The sequence below is a fragment of the Myotis daubentonii genome, chromosome 8, assembly GCF_963259705.1.
Source record: "Myotis daubentonii chromosome 8, mMyoDau2.1, whole genome shotgun sequence".
Lineage (NCBI taxonomy): Eukaryota > Metazoa > Chordata > Mammalia > Chiroptera > Vespertilionidae > Myotis > Myotis daubentonii.
Window position 1 is genome coordinate 69435758 of NC_081847.1, and position 21432 is coordinate 69457189.

The 21432-nt window shown below is 50.1% G+C and overlaps 1 protein-coding gene and 1 long non-coding RNA gene across 3 annotated transcripts in view; one reads left to right on the forward strand and one right to left on the reverse strand.

Moving 5' to 3' along the window:
- Positions 1-21432, reverse strand: part of LOC132239867 (uncharacterized) — a 566058-nt gene that overhangs the window by 471148 nt on the left and 73478 nt on the right. The window lies entirely within an intron of this gene.
- TP53RK (TP53 regulating kinase) lies at positions 6906-14788 on the forward strand. 2 transcript variants are annotated; one of them, XM_059706861.1, is made up of 3 exons: positions 6906-7327; positions 9653-9745; positions 10079-14788. In XM_059706861.1, the coding sequence occupies exons 1-3, from the start codon at positions 7030-7032 to the stop codon at positions 10555-10557; spliced, it is 870 nt and encodes a 289-aa protein (XP_059562844.1). In that variant the 5' UTR covers positions 6906-7029; the 3' UTR covers positions 10558-14788. The 2 variants fall into 2 exon arrangements, with proteins under 2 accessions (XP_059562844.1, XP_059562845.1); XM_059706862.1 differs by lacking the exon at positions 9653-9745 and having other exon boundaries at positions 6925-7327.

Genomic DNA, 21432 nt, shown 5'->3' on the forward strand with positions numbered 1-21432 from the left:
AGGGGAGATTATGCTGCCCAGATCCTGCCTCATTGTTACCTCTCTTGGCCCCACCTCCCTCAGTTCTTAGAATTTACTGCCAGAAAGGAAGGTCTTCCAGGCCATGTGAGGCAATCAATGAAAGCACAGAATCTGTTTGCTGTGTCCTAGGTTCCTTTTGAGGTGACAGGGAACCTGGCCAAAGGGCTCACAGGCAAAGATGACTGCCTACAGGTTTTGCTGGAAAATGCATCAGAACAGATTCTGGTCACAGTGGCAAGAGAACAAGGAAAAATAAATGTGAAATGAAATGGTCATAATAACCAGTGTCCTTTACTGAGCACCTCCTCTATGCAATCCTAGGTGCCTTCTCTCAATTCACCTTCCTAACAACGCTAGGTGGCACTGCTACAGTTATCCCCATTTTACAGATGAAGAAACTGAGGGTCCGAGTGTTCTCACAGCCGAGAAGCAACAGGATCAGGACTCAAATGCTGACCCATCTGAATCCCAAACCTAAATATTTAAGAGCTTTGCCGAACTGACTTCAAGCAAGAAGGGCCAATCAGAGATACGTGGGGTGTGAGAGAGAGCAGGGACACGGGGCAGAGGTGGAGAGGAAGGAAAGCTCTCAGGAAAATCCCATGTCACAAACCATGATGCAATGATACTGCCCCAGGAGACACGAAGGACAGTGTCCAAGGAGTCGGGGCCATTAGCGTCAGTCCCGTATGTCTTCCTCAACTTTCCAAGCCACATTTTTCACTTCTAACCAACTCCGCATTCTCCCTTCATTTGCTCATACCACATCGCGAGGTCATTGATGTGTCCTCCTTATTAAGTTGGACAGGAGAGAGATTTACTGTCTCTGCCTCCAGGGCCCCAGCGCTGCCTACCACCCAAGAGGGGCTCAATGAGGTTTCTGCTGAAAGAACCAATGGCTGGGTTGAGGACCAGGGTGGTATCCCCACGTGGCAGGCCAGGGGCTGTGTCAGGGACATTTGAACCTCATCTAATGCTACCAGAGGGCTCCTGTGAAAGCCTAAGTTGGCCCGTGTCATTCTGCTCAGAGCCCTCCAAGGCTCCCTCCCTCTTCTCTCCGAAAATTGCCAAAGTCCAAGGCCCTGCAAGACCTGCCTCCTCTCACTCTGCTCCTCTGGCCACACCAGCCTCCCCCTGGCACCCAGCACTTCGCATCCCCTTTCCCTGCTTGTGTTTCTCCGTGGTACTTGCCACCATAGGAAATAACGATATATGTTACATATTTATTGGTCTCCCCTGCCAGAAGGTCAGCCCCAAAGGAACAGGAATTGCTTGTTTAGCTGTCTCTCTGATGCTGAGGGCAGTTTGTGGCATATAATAGGCCCTCAATAAATACTTGTTGAATAAGTGGATGACTGATTGAATGAATGAATGAACCAACTAACGAACGAACTCTGGAGATATAGGAAATCCAGAGAGAAAGGATCTTGGCTCTTGAGCATCTGGCGAGGTCCAGGGCCTAGAAGTGGCCATGGACAGGAACAGACCAAATCCTGGCCGCCAAATTAGAACCCTGGAGCCAGAGCTGGAGTTGGTCACCATCACCCTGTGCATCAGAGGCTGGGTGGTACAGTGGTTAGGAATGCAGGCTGGAACCAAAGTGCGGGTTCTATCCCAGCTTCTCCTCTTCACCGCGGTATGACCTTGTGCAGCTCGCTTAACCTCTCTGAGCCTCCTCATCTATAAATGAGGGTAATAGTAATACCCACCTCCTATGCCTACCGACCTGACAGCCAGTGTTACCTATTCTGAGTCTCCACAGAATAACCCAGAGCAAGTTTTTAAAATACAGCTCAGGTCATGTCCCACCTGAGTTTAAAATCCTTCTCCAGCTTGTCATGTTACTTGGAATAAAATCCAAACTTCTCACTATGGCTACAAAGTCCCACATAATCTAGCCCTTGCCTACCTCCCTGACCTCCCTTTTATTACTGCTCTCCCCTGGCCCAGTATGCTCCAGCCACACTGGCCTGGACTGCTCCAGCTCACTCCTCCCTCAGGGCCTTTGCACTTGCTGTTTCTTCCTCCTTGAAACTCTTCTCTCAGATCTTAGCAAGCTCAGTTCTTCTGAGTGATCGCTCAACGCCAATGCCTCCTACTCCAGGAAGCCCTCCTTCTTGCTTACCTAAAAACCTGCCCCCTCATCACCATCACACCACCTCATTTTATGTGTTCCACTGCGCCCCCTACCTGTAAACCTATGTCTGCCTCACAGTAGATGAATGGATGGCAGAGTGACCCTTTGAGGCTTCTGAATCCTGAGAAAAATATTAAAACCTTGGTCTCCCATAGCAACAAGGAAATTCCTTACTCCCACACACAGTCCTGCATTCTAATCTCCTCTGTCTCTCCTCTGCTGAATCATCTCCAGAGCAGAGGTTTTGTCTATATGCTCAGGGCAGCATCCTCAGGCCTGACGAACAGAGGTGTTCGGTGAATTAATTAATGAATTTGCTCCTTGTGGAGCCTCTATTTTTTTTTTTTTTTTCAGAACAGAACAATTTCGTTTGCCTGGAATTGTAAGGCTTGAGCCGGTCAAGGGAGGCCTGGCCGGGAGTAAGCGCTCAGCATTAGGTCAGGCACACTCTGAAGTCACTTTTCCAGGGCAGAAAGGAGCATGAAAGGAAGTGCGCCCAGGTCCCTTCCCAGGCCCCAGCCAGGGCCTGGAGTGCAGGACTCGCCACCGAGTGGGCGGTCCCTGGTAGGGGTGCCAGCCAGGGCGGAGGGCGCGCGCACAGATGCGGTCGCGGGGACTCCGCGGTGGGCAGCGCCTGATCGCGACTTACCCATGGCGAGCAGGACACCCGAGAGTGCTGCGGGCGCGGAGCGGCCAGGCGCGCATCCCTGGGCCGGAGTCCCGGAGTCCCGCCAGGCCCACAAACTTTCTGGCCGGCCCGCCTCCCTCCCTCCCTCTCTGCCTGCCCGCCCCCAACGCCGCTGCCACGTAGGCCAGCCCTGGCCCCCTGTGTCTGGAGGCGTGACAGAGGGGCGCCTGCGCCTGGCTGGGGGCCACTACTCGCAGTTCTCCAGGGAGAGATGCCTCTCACCATCCCCCCCAGGGTGCTCCCCACTGTCATCCCTGTTGGGCCCCCACATGCATTCCCCTCCCCCTCCAACCTCCATAGGAAGAAGACTTTGAAATCACTGCAGTCCACACTAGTCTGGCCACCAGCATGTACACACACACACACACACACACACACGCACATGCACATGCCTCTACACTGATGGGGTCACACACATACCCACTTCAGCCACTCAGACCCTCTCCCATGGACTCATCCTCCAGTCATTGGACACAGGTTTGGACACCTCCCAAGTGCCACAGGCACTGTGCTAGGCCTTGGGATGGGCTGGGAGAACGAGACGGACAGATTTGTTTGTTCTTGTGCAATTTGCTGTCCAGTGGGGGAGGAAGAAAGGTAAATAACAAGCCAGAGAAATGCCAGCTAGTGATCATGGCCGGGTAGAGAATGAAACTAGGGTGATGGGGCAGGCAGGCACAGGTGGCTGCTTTAGCTCGGGGGTCTGGGAAGGCTGTTCTGAAGAGGGGGTATGTGAGCTGAGACCTCAGGTTCCCGGCAGGGCAGAAACAGCTTGTGGAGTATAAGGAACAACAAAAATGAAGCCAGAGTGTCTGGAGCATGGCACGTGACGGAGAGAGTGGAGGGAGATGGGGCCCAAGAGTGGGGTTGTTAAGGGTCAGATCATTGGAGGCCGGGGTCGGAAATGTGGATTTTATTCTAAGTGACACACACACACACACACACACACACACACACACACACACACAAAATAAAATAAAATAATTGGGGCATTCTAGTAGGTTATAGGGAGCGAGGGTGGAAACAGGGGAGCTTCTGCAGGCGAGAGGTGGAGTTGATTTGGACTAAGGTGATAGTAGTGGGGATGGAAGAAAGTGGGCAGATGGGAGATAGACTTGATAAGGACCTACTGATGGAAAAGGTGCAGCTTAGGGCAGGAAAGAACATCTACAGTTCTGTTTTGGCTGTGTGACATTTAAGGTGCTCACTCAGCATCCCTGTGTAAATAGGTAGGGTGTTCGATGTAAGAGTTTGGAGTTCTGGAAAGGAGGCAGGCTGGGGATACCCCCACTAATTCTCACTCTCAGGCAAAAACATATATATGGTCACAGGCTTTCTCATCCTATGCTCATACACAGACACATTCGTTGACATGTGTCACATACCTTCACCCAGCATGGACTGTCTGCCACAGACACAACTGGGCATCCAGCAAAGAAGACAGCATTTGACAAGACCTTCTGAGCCAGGGGACCCTGTACACTTCTGAAAATAATAATAGCTGGGGCAGTTTGAAAACATGGCTCCAAAATTCTTTGTTTCCTTCCTTGAGATCAAAGTGGGCTTGTGACAGCTTCAACCAGTGCACAGAGTAGCCCTGTGAGACTTCTGAGGCTGAGTCAGGGGGACACTGGCGCCTGGAGCCCCACACCTCTAGGAAGTCCCACTACCCTGAGGCCGCCATCCTATGAGGAAGTCCCAGGTGCAGAGAGAGGCCACGTGGGCATGCCTTAGTGGGTGGTCCAAGCCTTTGAGTCATCCCAGCACTGGCTCCAGAAGGAGCCTTCAGATGATTCCAGCTCCCAGTGTCAAATCTTTCCGGCCGAGGTCCAGGATCATGGAGAGCAAGCATGTCAAACTCACAGCCCGTCAGCCACATGCCGCATTTATTTGGCCCGTGTTAGCCTTTGAGTTTGACATGCTTGATGTAGAGCAGAGACAAGCCATCTCTACTGTTCCCAGGCTGGATTTATGACCCACACATTCCATGAGTATAATTAAATGGTTGTTTTAAGGTCCAAAGTTTTGGAGTGAATTGTTATGCAGCAATAGTAACCAGGACAATAGCTTTAACTATGGGGCAATGACTATATACTTTGATTTCAGCACTTTACATATATTAGCTCACTGTTAACCCTTACAACTACCTAATGAGAATGGAATTATTACAATTACCCCATTTTATGAAAGATGTAACTGAGGCAAAGGGAGGTGAAGTAACTTGCTTGCATAATAAACAAATAAATAAGATAAATAGAGCTCAAAGACAATCACTAGTATATAGCTGAGCTGGGAGTCAAGCCCAGTCATGGGGAAAGCAGGTACTTACCCATCACGCTCTGCTACCTTTCGGGCATGGAAAGATCCCAAGGAGGCCTCTTGGCCATTGCCAAGTGACAGCTCCTCCTTCGTCTGTGGGTGTCTGGAATTGTCACCAGGAGACCTGGTACAGCAAGTGCTCCACTCCTGTGAGACACCCTATAGAAGTTATACGGTGGAAAGGAGCATGGAGTTCTCTGTGATCTCTATGGCTGGCATTAAATCATGCAGATGTTTGCACACTTGCTGCCATGTTCTCTCTCTCCTAGAGCAAGAGAATCCCTCTTTATTTGTTTTCCCAGATGAGAAAGGAAAAGTTCTAATCAAGCATTTTGGTAGCATCTTCACAAATGACTTCCCTTGAGGGTGCGCAGGGCCTAGTGATTCATTTCTAACTAATAGAATACAGCAAAAGTGGCTACGTCATCTCAGAGATTAGGTTATGAATGACAGTGACTTCATCTTGCTCATCCTTTCCTGAGCTCTCACTCATTTACTCTGATGAAGCCACCTGCTATGTCATGAGAGGCCCACGTGGCTAGAGGTGAGGGGGGGGCCTGTAGGCAAAAGGCAACAAGGAACAAAGGCCCCTGGAGATAAAAACCCCACCACCAATCGAATAGTCATACAAACAAACAAACAAGACCGTCTGTGACAATGCAAAAGAGAAGAGGTTCATGGGGACACCAGAACTTATAAAAGTTGGATTTTTCCCTCTTGTGAGAAGTCAGGAGGGCTTCCCTGGGGAAGTGACATTTGAGCTAAGAATAAAAGGATATGTAGATGGGCCTGGGCAACAAAGGGAGGGAAGAGCAGTGGGAAGCTGCAGGTGCAAGGGTTCGGTGGCAAGAGGGAGCCTGGAAAGAATGAAAGACTGAGAGAAGGCAATTGTGTTTGAAGATGGAGGACAAAGGGGAATTTGGTGGGAGTTACGTCTGGAAGATGGACGTCGTGTTCTCATGCAGGACCTTGTGCTTGTGGGTCTTTATCCCAAGCACAGTGGGAGCCATTGGAAGGCTTTAAGCTAGGTTTCCTGCCATAGAAGCCAGAACCAGTCTGACCATAGCAAGCCTGGGATGTAAATATGTTTGCACAGTGGATTTTTCAAAGGCGGGGCTCAGACCGATTTGGTAACCATAGAAACAGAAGGCTTATGTGGACACTAACAATTATGATACTGAAACCACACACTTGGGAAACTGGGCGTTATTAATCGAGTTAGTTCTGGGTGAGCTCTGAGTAGTCTCGCTGATGAAGGGTGCTGGAAACCACAGTATACCATCACAAAGGGTCTGATGTTTGAAAAGGTGACCCGCCCTGTGATGAATGAAATTGTGGAGCTGAGAGTTGGCGGCACAGCAACCCTGGGACCAAAGGTCCTTTCTTCAGTGTTTCAGAGTCCCAGTGATAGGCGAAAAGGAAGATGAACATATGAAGAGTGCATGCCATCCACCACGCACCCGCACAGGCAACATCTTATTTAATTTTAATAAGCAATTGCCAAAATAAAACTGATTATCTTCGTACTGAAGGTGACGAAGCTGAAACTCAGAGAAATGATGTTGTTTTGCTGCATTACACTGGTGCCAGGAACCTGTGTTTGCCTTCTAGGCGGTAACGCCCAGCTCCGGAAAAGACCGGAGATTCTGGCAGCAGTTTTCCGGAAAGAGCCGAAGAGCTGGGAGGCGGGGCCACAAGAGTCTTTTCGGGGCTTCCGTAAGAGCCGAAAGGTCGGGAGGCGGGACCACTCGCACGGGGCGTGAGTGTCGGAATTCGATTGGCCAAAGAGAGCCGAGGACCTTCGGAGCGAGCCGAACGTCTCCGACAGCCCCCGGGCAGAGCCGAGGGGCGCCGAGGCGCAGCAATGGCGGCGGCCGGAGCTGTGGCGGCAGAGAAAAGCGAGGAACCGACGCCAGAGGCCGATGCGCTGGCCACCGATGCGCTGGCCGCGGCCCGGGAGCGGTGCAGCCGCTTCTTGAGCGGCCTGGAGCTGATGAAGCAGGGCGCCGAGGCGCGCGTGTTCCGCGGCCGTTTCCAGGGCCGCGCGGCCGTGGTGAAGCACCGCTTCCCCAAGGGCTACCGGCACCCGGCGCTGGAGGCGCGGCTCAGCCGGCGGCGGACCGTGCAGGAGGCCCGGGCGCTGCTCCGCTGCCGCCGTGCAGGTGAGACGGCGCGGCTCGTGGCCGAGGCGGTGCGGGTGCGGGTGCAGTTGAAGGACTCCCTTGCGCCCCCTGCGGTCTGCGTGGCCTTGAGTGCGTCCTCTGTCCCTGCCTCTTCATTCATTAATGCTTAGGCAGCCTCTGGGCCTTGCAGGGGCGAGCATTGGTCCTGGAGCCTGGTCAGTACCAGGCTCTGCCACGGTGGCTCCTGTAGAGTGCGTTATTTAACCATGCCCAGTCTCGGTTGCCCCTTTTGTTACCTCTCAGTATTGGATCATTATCTATGCACTAGTGGCCTGGTGCATGAAATTCGTGGGGGGGGAGGGGGGGCGGTCCCTCAGCCCAGCCTGCACCCTCTCTAATCGGGGACTCCTTGGCGATCTGGGACTGCTGGCTCCTAACCACTCACCTGCCTGCCTGCCTGATTGCCCCTAACCTCTCTGCCTGCCTGGTCACCCCCAACTGCCCTCCTCTGCTGGCCTGCTCGCCCCTAACTGCCTCTGCTTCTGACCCCACCATCATGGCTTTGTCTGGAAGGAAGTTGGAAGTCAGGAAGATGGCAGGTCGACTGGGTCTAATTAGCATAGTACCCTTTTATTAGTATAGATTATGTAGTACAGGATTGCTTAAATGGTGGGGAAAAGCCTTTTCCAGCAGGAGAAGATGCTCTTGGCAGACAAATATACATAATCCCTATATCTGGACTGATAGCCAGCTATATGCACTATGCTGCCAAAGTGGTCATTAAAATATTGAACCGCTTTTTTACATCTTGCACCAAGTAGCTGTTGCCCTTAAAAACCCCTCCTCAACCCCCACCTTAGGCTCTGCCTTCTCAGTTCACCCAGATTAGGTTCTGATTGGTTGGTTTCTATGCCATCAGCATCAAAAGCTCTGCCTCCTAGGCAGCCATTGGCTCCTCGCAGTTCACTCAGACTTGGTTCTGATTGGTCAGTTTCTATGCCAGACAGTGTCAAAAGCTCCGCCTCCTAGGCAGCCATCTTGTGAGGGCATGAGGGTTAATTTGCATATTACCTCTTTATTATATAGGATTACTTTTAAGAAGCAGATGCAAATATAAGTACTTGCGCTGGAGTCAGACTCTGTGGGTTTAAATACCGACACCACTGTAGCCTTTCAACAGGTTTTGTAACCTCTCAGCCTGTTTCCTCGCCCATAAAGAGAAATCCCAGTTGCAGTATTAATCTCATAGTGCTTTTGGGACCATTTGATGAGGTATGTATGCCATTTATTACATTTGAATGTATGACTGGCATGTAGTGCTTAATGAATTTAGCTTTCATTAAATCACTTTTTTCCCCCATTAAAACACCATTGTGCACCATCACCGTAAACTTGTTCTCAGGTGAAAAACTGCGTCTCAGAGAGGGGAAGCAACTTGCCCAAAGTTACTCAGTTAGTGACCCAGCCAAGCGCTCAGCTCCTCAGCTCGTATTCCTCTGCCTCAGAAAAACGGGCTTTTCACTTTCATACTTCCTGCCTTTCTTCCTGACATTGGTATTTTTTTAGGCACCTGTGCACCCGGACATTGTCAGGTGCTGGGAGATCTGGAGGAAATGCAGTAGTGAACAAGCAGGCGGATCTTTGACCTGCTTGGGTTTAAGGAAGTTATTTGTGTGTTTATATTTTCTTTTGCATCCTCTCTAGGATATAAGGTTCATTAAGCAGGGATCGTGGCTGCCCTATTTCCTGCTGTATCTCCCCTAAACCCCCCAAAATGTTCCCAGTATCCTGAGCATGATTGACATTTAGTAAAGATTCATTACATCTTTGCAAGTCTTGTTCTCATGTTATAGAAGCAGTAAGGGAGGTGGAGAGAAGTTGATGTGACTTTAAGGTTATACAAGTGGCAACCAAGCGTAAATGAATCAGGAGACCTTGTTAAAGCTGAAAATGACAAAGTTTTATTCAAGGGTCTTAGAATTTGCAAATTGGAAACATTACGGGGTAACACCCAGAGTGTTCCAAAGAAAAAAGTTGGGCGTTCTTATAGTAAAAAGTACATTCTTGAGAAGACTCAGCCCTGTATTCCTAGCCTCTGGATTGGTCTGAGATGCGAATCCTCTAGATTAGTGACGGTCTGCACAATGAATATCAGTTCTTCAGGGAGTTATAGTATTTATATATCCTCCAGTTCAAAAGTTCACGTTCTCCGGCTAGTTAAAATGAAGTAAAATCTTTTCCTTGGCCTTCCTCCCATTTGCCTGAACCAATTTGGTCAGCCTGACTATACAGACTCCCTTCTAAGTCAGCGTAGCTGTACTGGCTTCATCTTGTTTTCTTCACCCCTTGCTCACAACTAACAAGGAAGGGAGCTGGGAGTTGAATTCGTCCTTCTGACTTGGAAGATGAATCTGGAAGCCAGTACACTGCTTGGCCTCCTGTTTGGGTCCTTGTCAGGTAGATAGTGCTTTTCCTGGGCTACACTTACCCTTCTGGCTTTGTTTGCTCGTTTTTTAGGAAATAAGTATGAATGAAGTCCAGTCGTCACGGGTGGAAAGTTGGAGGGAGCTTTGGCACTGAACTTGGCCATGAGGTAGTTTAGGGAGCAGTTATAAAGAGCATGAGCAGGGGAAACTTTCAGATGAGTTCCAATGTACCATTCTGCAGTGTTTTTAAGTCTTTTTCCTGAAATAAGCAGATAGGAAATGTAAAAAACTGCATCAATCTTTGAAAGTTAAGCTTATCATTTAAAAAAGAGTCTAATTCACACGGGTTATGTCTTGATTGCAGGGATATCTGCCCCAGTTGTCTTCTTTGTGGATTATGCTTCCAACTGCTTATTCATGGAAGAAATTGAGGGCTCGGTGACTGTTCGAGATTATATTCAATCCACTATCGAGACTGGAAAAACTCCCGAAAGTCTCCTTGGCTTAGCCAAGACTGTGGGGCAGGTTTTGGCTCGCATGCACGATGAGGACCTCATTCATGGTGACCTCACCACCTCGAACATGCTCCTGAAACCCCCCCTGGAGCAGCTGAACATTGTGCTCATCGACTTTGGGCTGAGTTTCATTTCAGCACTTCCGGAGGACAAGGGGGTTGACCTTTACGTGCTGGAGAAAGCCTTCCTCAGCACCCATCCCAACACCGAGAGTGTGTTTGAAGCCTTTCTGAAGAGCTACTCCGCCTCCTCCAAAAAGGCCAAGCCGGTGCTCAAAAAGCTAGATGAAGTGCGCCTGAGAGGAAGAAAGAGGTCCATGGTCGGGTAGAAGATGCGTGTGCAGCCACGGACAGTTAAGCTATTTACCTCACAGTAAATCTGAAGAAGTGCTAAGAGTGTGGATTACACCTAAAAAAAAGTATAGGGATATTTAAGTGCTGTCTGTGTTCATGCTTGTTAAGTGTCATTATCGCCTGCACTGGACTGTTCTCAGGAGCTTACCATGTCCATAAGCCATGTTCTAGACCGGGGTGGGCAGCGTCTGGCCTGTGGGCCGTGTAAGACCTGCAAAACCATTTGATCTGGCCCTGCCAATGTTTGATCAAATATAGCGGGCTAATTTTTAACTTGATAATTTTGTATGACCTGCAAATGATGATATAAATATTCAAATGGCCCATGGCAGAAAAAAGGTTCCCCACCACTGTTCTAGACAGAACTGAGTACAAAATAAACCTAGGACAGGCTTTCTCCTCAGGAGCATGGGCATGGCAATAAAAAACATTGACCCACACGATGAGAAGAGTGTCCTCTGTTCATTCCTGGGGAGACGAGAACAAAGTCTCGGTGACAGTGCATCTATACCGGCCTTTTAAACCAGTGTTGTTTGTTGTGTTCGTGACATTCCTCTTGAAATCAGTGTAGTGGGATACAAGCAGCATTTTAAAAATAAAGTAGAATCAGAATAAAGTAGAATGTGCATTACATGGAGTATTGTCAATACTGTTTTATAAGACATTTATATATGTGTATGTAGACGAGTATGTACTGGGTTTTGATGTAAAATATATTTTGAGGCTTATGGTGAAAAAGATGAAAAATACTGCTTAACTCCAATTTCCCTTTAAAAAGCTTTTATACAACATTGTTTTTATATGTGTTGCTCTGTGATTTTATGGTTATCTTCTAGTTAAGACAATGATTGACATAAAGTCCTTTTAGTTTATATAGGTAAAAAAGCGAATCACTTTGTCTCATAGACAATAAGTAGACAGAGTAAAAATGGTGACGTGGCTTGGCTGTGACTGAAGTTTGATGAAGCCTGGTTTACAGGAAGGTAGAAGAAACCTGAAATACGATGCAAAGTGCCACTAATAGCTCACGCTTAACGTTGCCCAGCCTCAGTTTCTTGCCCCAACGAAGGTGTGTGTGGAAGGCATAGTAAAATACTTTTGTCAGCTCCAACTAGCAAGTGAGTATTTTGTGTGCCTGGCACTGTAGTAGGTACTGGGTACACAATGAACAAGATGGACCGACACCTGCTCTCCTGGAGGGAACATTCGGGTGGGCCCGAGACGTGTCTGTGTCCATCACCATAGCTACCACTTCCATGTGGCAGATGCCCAGGAATGAAAGAAAGCAGCCCTTCCTGGGCAGTGGTGACTCGTAGAACTAATCATCACCTGGTTACGGCATGTTAGGCATTGTGCCAGGATCTAAAACAACTACGTTCGGCATTGTCCCCTTTTTATAGATGGAGAAATGGGTTTAAACTGGGGGGAACTTATCCAAGGTGTCACAGCCAGGGGTACTTCACCTGCCTCCAAAGCCCATGTTCTTTCCACTGATCCTTTAAGAAATGAAATGCTGGCTATGACAGGTCTTTATCTGATAACTAGAGGCCTGGTAGATGAATTCGTGCACCAGTGGGGTCCCTCGACCTGGCCTGTGGGATCAGGCTGAAATTGGCTCTCTGATATCCCCCGAGGGGTCCCGGATTGCAAGAGGCACAGGCCAGACCGAGGGACCCCAACAATGCACCATTGGGGCCGGGGAGGGATGCAGGAGGTTGGCCAGCTGGGGAGGGACCACGATAGGGCTCCAGGGTATGTCTGGCCTATCTTGCTCAGTCCCAATTGGCCAGACCCCAGCAGCAAGCTAACCTACTGGTCAGAGCATCTGCCCCTGGTGGTCAGTATATGTCATAGCGACTGGTCAGCCGGTCAGCTGTCAGCCCCCTGGTGGTCAGTGCACATCATAGCGAGCAGTTGAGCGGCCTTAGCATACTACACTTTGATTGGTTGAATGGACGACCGGACACTTAGCATATTAGGCTTTTTTATTATATAGGAGGATGTGTATTGGCAGTATATAACATTTTTAAACATCTCCAAAGGCTGGCTTTTTTTATTTTTTCCAGTGAGTATGTAATAAGACAGAGGGCATGCCCTAACTGGTTTGGCTCAGTGAATAGAGCATCAGCTTGTGGACTGTAAAGTCCAGGGTTCGATTCCAGTTGAAGGCATGTATCTTGTTTGCAGGCTCCATCCCCAGTGGGGGGCATGCAGGAAGCAGCTGATAGATCTTTCTCTCTCATTGATGTTTCTAACTATCTCTCTCCTTTCCTCTCTGTAAAAATCAATAAAATATACATATTTTTTAAAAAGGACAGAGGGCTCATCCCCCAGGGTCCTCAAATGTACTATAAGGTTGATTAAGGCCAGTGTCTACCTGGTGGGAAGAGTGAGTGAATTCCCACCTGAACGTGTGCAGATGATAAGTCACCCAGCACTCACTCTGTGCCTGGTCCTGGAGATAGGGAGCACAGAGGCTGTCCTCGCTCTCCTGGAAGCATAAACCAAGTGCCCATGACAGTTTCAGACAGTGACGCATGCTGTAAGGGTGCTACAGTCCTGTGTGACCTCAGGGGAGGAGGGAAGTGGTCAGGGAAAGCCTCTGATGAAGTGACATGGGAGCTAAGATGTGCAGGCAAACCTGAAGACCGGGAGTGTGTTCCAGGCAGAAGGGCCTTCATGTACAAAATAGCAAGGCCAGTGGGGCTGGTTTGCAGCAAGCCAGGAGGAGAGACAGGAAATGAGGCCAGAGAGGTAGTTAGGGGCCTGTAGCAAGGTTGGGTTTTATTCTAAACTAGAAGCCTGGTGCATGAATTCGTGCACCAGTGGGGTCCCTTGGCCTGGCCTGCAGGATTGGGCTGAAACCGGCTCTCTGACATCCCCCGAGGGGTCACGGATTGCGAGAGGGCGCAGGCCAGGCTGAGGGACCCCACCAGTGCAAGATCAGGGCCGGGGAGAGATGCAAGAGGTTGGCCAGCCGGGGAGGGACCACAGGAGGGTTCCAGGGTGTGTCCGGCCCATCTCAGTCCCCATCAGCCAGACCCCAGCAGCAAGCTAACCTACTGGTCAGAGTGTCTACCCCCTGGTGGTCAGTGCATGGCATAGTGAGCGGTTGAGCGGCCTTAGCATATCATTAGCATATTATGCTTTGATTGGTTGAACGGTCGTCGCGACACTTAGCATATTAGGCTCTTATTATTATAGGATGTGTCTCAGAGGGTTTTAAACAGGGAGACATGTTTTGAAAGCATTACATTGGTAGAAAAAGGAATAGGGGCAAGAAATCAATGAGAAGGCCACACAGCCGGCTGGGCCAGTGGTGTGGTAGCTGGGGTGGAGGGGTGGCCAAGCGTGGCTGTGAGCCGCTTGACAGCCCTTGGTGTGAGTGACACGGCAGCCAGCAGTGGGGGGGAAGGAAAACTGATCTCCCCTGCAGACGCTGAGAGGGAGAGGGATACTGCAGACCACTGGCTTATCTGTGTACCCGGCCTATGGGAAGTAAGAGGTTAACAAGCATTCCGAAGCGGCCCTAGTTGTCTCACAAGCTCTGAGGCGTCCTCCTGCCATTCCAGCTCCCTCGGGGTCCCTGCGGAGTTGGCCGGTGCTTTGCAGTGATGAGCCAATGACAGCTGTGTGTGAATTCCCACCTGAACCCTCAGACAGGAGTTATAACCCCCACTTTACAGATGGGAAAACACGCTTAGCAATGCAAAACATCATGTCCCAATGTCACAGTCAGTGGCAGAGCTGGGTTTCAAACCTTGGGAGGATAGCCCACATTTTAAACAACAGCAACCGTTTGTGGAGAAGTTTTAAGTTCTTGGCATGCATGAACCCATTTCACAGAGGAGACAAGTGAGGCTCAGAGAAATTGAATCTTGCCCAAGGTCCCCCAACTAGTGAGTGGCACAGTCAGGGAAATGTGATGTGACCCTGAGATCTGTCCATCACATGTGGAATATTTAAAAGAGCCTCATGGGCAGTCCATGGGCCACAGGAAGGACTTACGCAAGCCTGGGGTAGTGAGTGCCCTGTACAGGCGTGCTCTTGTTAAATTAGGTGAGCTGACCACACCGGCACCATGTGCAGGCTGAGGGGCTTTGGGAACACCCACATTCATGAAGCATGTGGGGCATAAACTCGCTGTAACTAAGAAAGTAAACCCTAATCCTGGTCCTGGTTCTAATAAAATTTTATTTACAAAAACAGGCAGCTGACTTGTGTGCATTCGCTTGCCAACTTGATTTCTTAAAGTGTTACATTAAAACATCTGTCTTGATTACCGAGTTTTTAGGTGCCCCCTTAGCTTGTGCCCTAGGAGGAGCCTTGTTCGCCTGGTCCCTGTCCTCACCCGCTGACCCTGACTGCTAGAACCCGTGTTCTTACAAACCTCTTTTGGGGTACCGGGAATATCCTCTCTGGCCCTGAAGTTGGCACTGCAACTCCAAAGCACTGAATTCCCCTTTCCCCAGCCCAGAGGAGTGGCTCTCTTTTGCCACTAGAGGTCGCAGGTTACTCTCATTCCTGGAGCAAAGATGTAAAGGAATCTTCCCTCCCATTCCTCCTTCTCCACTACCTCCTCCCCTCTCTCTTCCTCCATCCTGCCTCTCTCTGCCTTTCTCCCTCTCCTTCCTCCCTCTTCCCTCTTTCCTTCCCATCTCCCTCTCTCGAACTTGTTCATTTATTCACTCAACACTTTAGCTCAGCATCCATATGTGGTGGGCACCATGCTCATCGCTCAGAACGGAGCGAGCAAGACAGATGTGGGATGTCTACTTCCCTCCTGTCTTAATTTGTCACCCATCCCCTAACCTTCACTCATTCATCCACCGTGTATTTATCGAGCACCTCGGCTGTGTCTGGCTCAGAAGGAGCCATGGTAGTAAGAAAATCCAGCTACCACCGGGAGCCCCTCGCCTCTCCCCACGCTGCCGCAATCAGTGGTTCCCCCACTGCTCCCCTTGCTGCTGCACTAGCCCCTACAGTCTTCCTCATCAGCAGTGAGAGGCACCTTTCAGAGCCAGGTGATGCCACCTCTCTACTGAGAAGTTTGATGGCTTCCTATCCCTTGTCTCCTTGCTGACCAGCGGCCTGGCTCGGGACCCCCCACTGCACCTCTCTGAGCCTCAGTGTCATCTGCAAAGTGGGCTCACAACGGTGCCTACCTCATGGAGCCGTTGGTCAGAATCCCCAGGAAACAGACTCTGAGATGCAGTTGAGTTATAGGAGATTTACTAAGGCATGGCCTTGGAGTTAACCTCCGCAGAAGGGAAGGGAAGGGAAGGAGACGGGGAGGGCAGAGGGAGAAGTGGGCTGAGAGGCAGCCCTGACCACAGCCTCAGCTGACCTCACGGGGAGCTTTTCAGCTACGATGGCCTGCGGAGATGTCCCAAGTTGAGCTGAGGTGACCGGGCCTTCATAACCCCACATCACCCAGTCATTGGCGGGCCACCCCCGGGAGGGTATGAGCTTGGATACGAGGCCACTCTCTGCCCATGACTCCATCCTGGAAGCGCAATAACTGGAAGCTGCCTGCTGACGGCTCCTGCATCTGAGGCAACCGGTCCTTCCATGCCCACTGCAGGCATCAGTGACATAATGCATGTGGAGTATTGCAGTGCCTGGCACTAGCTATTGCTGCTGTTGTTGTTATACAATTTATGTTGCTAGTATTTTTAGAGACTAATACACAGGCAATTTTAATCCGACACTATATGCTCAATGTATAAGCCAAGGGTACTCAAGTGCACTTTTCCACATAGCCAGGCACCAACCCAGTGTATTCTGAATCAAAGGGTCTGGGGCTGCTCTAGGAATGTGCATTTCCAACATGTTCCCAGGTGATGCAGAGTACCACTGCCCCAAGGAAAATCACTGCTTCATGAAAACAGGAAATGGATGTGGAGGGGGCAGAAACAATAGCTATTCCCTATACCCGTTTCACAGAAGAGGGAGCTGGAGCACAGAGGTTCTGAGCAACCTGCCCAGTCATCCTCCTGTAACTAGCAGAGATGGTGCCAGACAATGTCAAGAGCCTCAGGCACTCCCATCCCTTTTGGATGGAGCCCCGGCTTGTTCAGGTATTTATTAGTGGACGATGGCTTTATCCTTTATCAGGGAATCTCAGGTTGATCCTTGACATAGGGGTGGGCGGGTGACCTTTATCTGGCCAATAGCTCACAAGAGGGAATCTGTGCTTCTGGGGAAGAGTTTGCTTCTCGTAGAAGATGAAAGGGGGTGAGAACGCCTAGACTCCAACACCTGCCCATCAGCAATCCCTGCCTTTGAAGGCAACGGTGGTCATTGGAGGTTCAGCAGCCACCGTGAGACCATGAGGCCACTCCTGCAGGTAGAGCGTCAGTGAGAAGAGGACCATGGAGTAGAGCGATGGGCGGAGTGTGACTCTATTGACATCAGACCTCAAGCCTCTCTTCCTTGATTTACCACATAAGCGACCATCTTTAAAGCTGATGCTGCTTTAACCAGGTTTCCTGTCATTGAAGCCAGAGAAAGATGCAGATTCCAGTCCCCTACAGCCTTTCTGGGTCAGGCTGGGCATACGGGCAGCAGGAGCCTCTATTTAGATCAAAGTGAAGGGGCAGTGGCAGGCGGGCTCCAGCACCTGCCCTCCAGAAACCACGCGGCAAGAACACTGGACTGAGATCCACCCTATTCAAGGCCTGGCTGATCTCTGCCACCAACGTCCTCCTCGAGTTTGGGGGAAATGCCAGGCTTCTCTGGGCCTCAGTTTCCCCATCTATAAAATGAACAGCTTGATCTGGATCAGACAGGTTGCCATACCCACAGACATTTTTGTTGGGTCCATATAGTGTTTGGTTTTTGGTTGCGAGTGTTAAACCATTTTTATATTTCATAGAAAAATCCAGACATCTGACTTCTCTGGACATATTGTCAGGAGATCTGGCCACAGTAGACACCATTCCAGTACCTCTGTTTTTAGAGGGGGGCTTGTGCTCACCGATTCACCCCAATCCCCACCCTTCCCTAGTGCCCCTTGATGCAGAGCCAGCTGCCAGCCACCATTTATTATCAAGCTTATCCTGCTCTTTTCAGTATCAAGTTAAGAGGAAAATGAAATATTTCTTGCTCCCAGACCCGTTCACCCTCATGCCGCTGGTCCCTGCAGGCATTTGAATTTGCAGCTCCCAGATAAGATGGCCTGCGCCTTCTCCAGAGGTTGAACAGGCATCTCAGACTCAACATGGTCAGAAACGAACTCCGCCCCTGGGTCTCTGTGCCAGCCTTCCCATTACAGGAAACGGCAGCTCTGCAAAGCCAGTGCTTTAGCTCCAAACCTGGGAGCCCCCTTGACTCCCCTCTCTCACCCCCACACTCCCACCCAACCCTACAGCAGCAAATCCTGTTAGCTTTACCCTCAAAATACAGTCCTGAAGTTAGGAGACTGGCTTCGGAGAGGGGCAGTGGCTTGGAGCAGGCTCTGGGGGCACCTGGGAAACGGGTCAGGTCTATTTCTTGAACTCAGTGCTCATTACATGGGTGGATTCGGTTGTAAAACTTCATCAAGGTGCATAGGTATTATGATGTGTGGGCTTTTCTGTATGTCTGTTACAATTCAATCAAAAGCTTATGAACACAGGGTTAGAACCTGTTGCTATGTACCTCTTCACAACCATCCCTCCAGCTGAGGCCACAGGATCTTTTGCCTGAACCGGCACAGCAGCCTCCTTATGGATGCCTTGCTTCTGTGTCACCTCTCCCCGCCCCACCCCGCATCTGTTTTCCACTCAGCAGCCTGGGGCATCCTGTTACACCTAATTCAGATCATGCCGTTCCTCCTTCCAAAATACTCCAGTGTTCCTACCGCATTCAAAGTCAATATATCCACTTGCCCTCACCCTACCCTTTCTGACCCCTGCTTGTCATTCTGGGTCGGCCACATAGTTCTTCCCACAGTCAGGCGCCCATCTCATGGCTTTTGTACTTGCTGTTCCCTTTGCCTGCAACCCTGTTCCCCACAGACCCCACTTCCTTCGGGTCTCTGCCAAACACCCCTTTGCCTTCCACGGGCACCCTGTGTAAAAGGTAGCACCCCCATCCTCAGCCCTCCCTACCCGACACCCCCTCCCCGCCCCCGCCCAGCTTTCTCTCCCTCCCACTCACAGGCTCAGGTATCTTATATTTGCTCACTTGCTTCTAGTGTGCTCCGTGGACAAGGGGCCTTGGTGGCCCCTCTGCTCCAGCCCTCATTTCTATAATGGTGCCTGGAAAGCAGTGGGTAGTAGTGGGTGCTCTGTAAACATTTACTGAATTGACATGAGTTTTCTAGTACAAGTCCAACCTGGTTGTTGGGAAGGAAATCAAGGAGCCGCGTGAGCCTTCCTCCCAATACTGCAAACACACACACACACACACACACACACACACACACACACACACACCACCTACCCTCAGTCTTCCTGCTGGAGTTCAAAGCAGAGTCCCGTCCTGACTTGCAGCTTGGAACAAAAAACACTCCGGACCCTGGGGGGTTGGTTCTGATCAAAGGCCTCCTCCTGTTTGTAAACCTTCGTCTGTGCCTGGAATGGAGGGGGGAAGAGGATGCCCGGAACCCAGAGTCCGTTGCAGTCCAGGCCAGGGGAGTTCAGGGCCTGCCCCTTTCAGAGTGAGGGAAGACCAAGCCAGGCCAAGCTTGACCACCCCCAGGCATCTCCAGGGGTGACTTATCCCAACCCCGGCCTGAGGCCCACCGGCAGGGACTTGCCTCAAAGGCAATATTGCTCTTGGAGCTGTAGAGGACTCCACCAAAATGTCACAAGGAAAGATGCTGGCAGTGGTACAGGGCTCAGCGAGGCGAGTGTGGGGCACTGAGAGTCCCTACTGGATGGGGCAGGGGGGTGGGGGTGGGGGGAGTGGTGCCAATACTCCCCTCACGCTCTCTCCCCTCACCTTGCTTTCTTTTTCCCATAGCACCAAGCACCATGGGGTATGCTGTATGTTTCATTCATTATAAAGCTACTGAAATGAAGCCCCTATAAGAGTGGAGGCTTTTGTCTTATTTGATCATTGCTATAGACCAGAACCCAAAGTGGTGCCTAGTACCTAGTAGGTGCTCAATAAATACTTGTTGAATGAATGATATTTAGACTTTTGATGTTCATAATAACAAAATACAATGATTTCAAGCAGGTTTAATTATTCAATATTTCTTGAATCCCTACTATGTTCTAGGCACTGGGAATGTTCCAACCCTTACAGAAACAATTTAGACTCCTTGTTCTCATGGGGCTTAACCCAGTGGGGAATAACTGCAAATGACAAGCCATGTTGTAAAGGAAATAACTCAGGGGGGTTCCATACAGAACCAGTGATAGAGCGTTGAGGAAGGCTACGTTTCATCAGATTAGGTGATCACGGAGGCCCCTCTTGAGGAGGTGACATTTGCATTGAGACCTGAATGAGAATGAGTCAGCCACTGTGGTAGGAAGGTGGGGAAGGCAGAGGGAGCAGTCACTGCAAAGAACTTGCATTCAAAAAGCAGAAAAAGGTCACAGAGAGAGTATTGCACAATGATTGAGAGCACAGCAGGCAGGACCTGGGGTCAGGCAGGACCTGACCATTTATGTAAGTGCCCAGCACTGTGCTTGACACACACCAAGCCCTTAATAACTGGGAGGATGACTACAATCAGTATAGAATGCAGAGTTTACCATAAAGTGTTACTTGCTTATTAATAGTGGGCTGTAGGGGAGTAGCAGTGTGTATCACTCCACCATGCCCTGGCTGTGTGACCTTGGACAAACGTCTCAATCTCTCTGAGCCTCAGTTTTCTCATCTGTCCAATGGGCCTATCTAGTAGGGAATGAAAAGAAATGGTAGTCAAATCATCCATGGACTGTGGATGTTCTTTAAGAATTCCCTCCCACATTCTACTTCCTTTTCAGTGGCAAGGGGGAAGGCACAGGAAGTTCATGGTGCAGCCTGGGGGCCATTCTCCTCCTGCAGTTCTAAGCCACCAGGTAGAGGGCTCATGCCTTGTGGACTCTCCTTCCTCTAAGAAGCTCTTCTCCAGGTGAGAAGGGTGATAGTTAACTATTGCAATGGAACAATTGCTCCAGAACCGAATGACACCAAACAACTACTTACTATGCTCACAGATTATGTGGGTCAAAAATTTGGACAGGGCAGTAAGGGGATGTCTTATCTCTGATCTACCATATTTGGGGCCTCAGCTGGGTGTATGTGGGGGGGTGGGGGGCCTGGAATCCTCTGAGGCTGATTCACTCATTCACCAGTTTCTTGCCACCGGCTGTGGGTGTGTGTGTGTGTTTCCTTGTTTAGTTTGAACATCAAATATGGTGGCTGTTTCAAAGGCGAGAGTCTCAAGGGTGAAGGAACCAGGTAGAAGCTGTACCCTTTTCCGAGCTCAGCCTTGGAAAATGTCTAGCATCCATCTGCCATGTTCTATTAGTGGGCTCGTCACAAGCCCTCACCCACTTCCAAAAAGAGGTGGAGACAGAGACACGCCCTCCACTCCCCACCCCCTTCTGGCCGCTGAGTGGAAAGAGTGTTAATCCCACTCTGAGCGGAGCGTGTGGGATGCACACCTAGGAAGGGGACACACAGGCAGAATGATGACTGTTGCCCATTGCGGAACACTTACTGGGTGCAAGGACTGTGCTACACCCTTGCCTGTTAATCCTCCCAACATCTCTATAATCATCCCTTTTTCAGAAAGGAAGCTGAGGCCATTGGAATGAAACCTCTTGCCTTGGGTTGCCACAGTAAGCAAGCAGCACGGCCAGGACTTGAACGTAGCTTTGTCTGATGCAGCGTGATTATCAGGATTAAATGAGATATTACATGTGAAG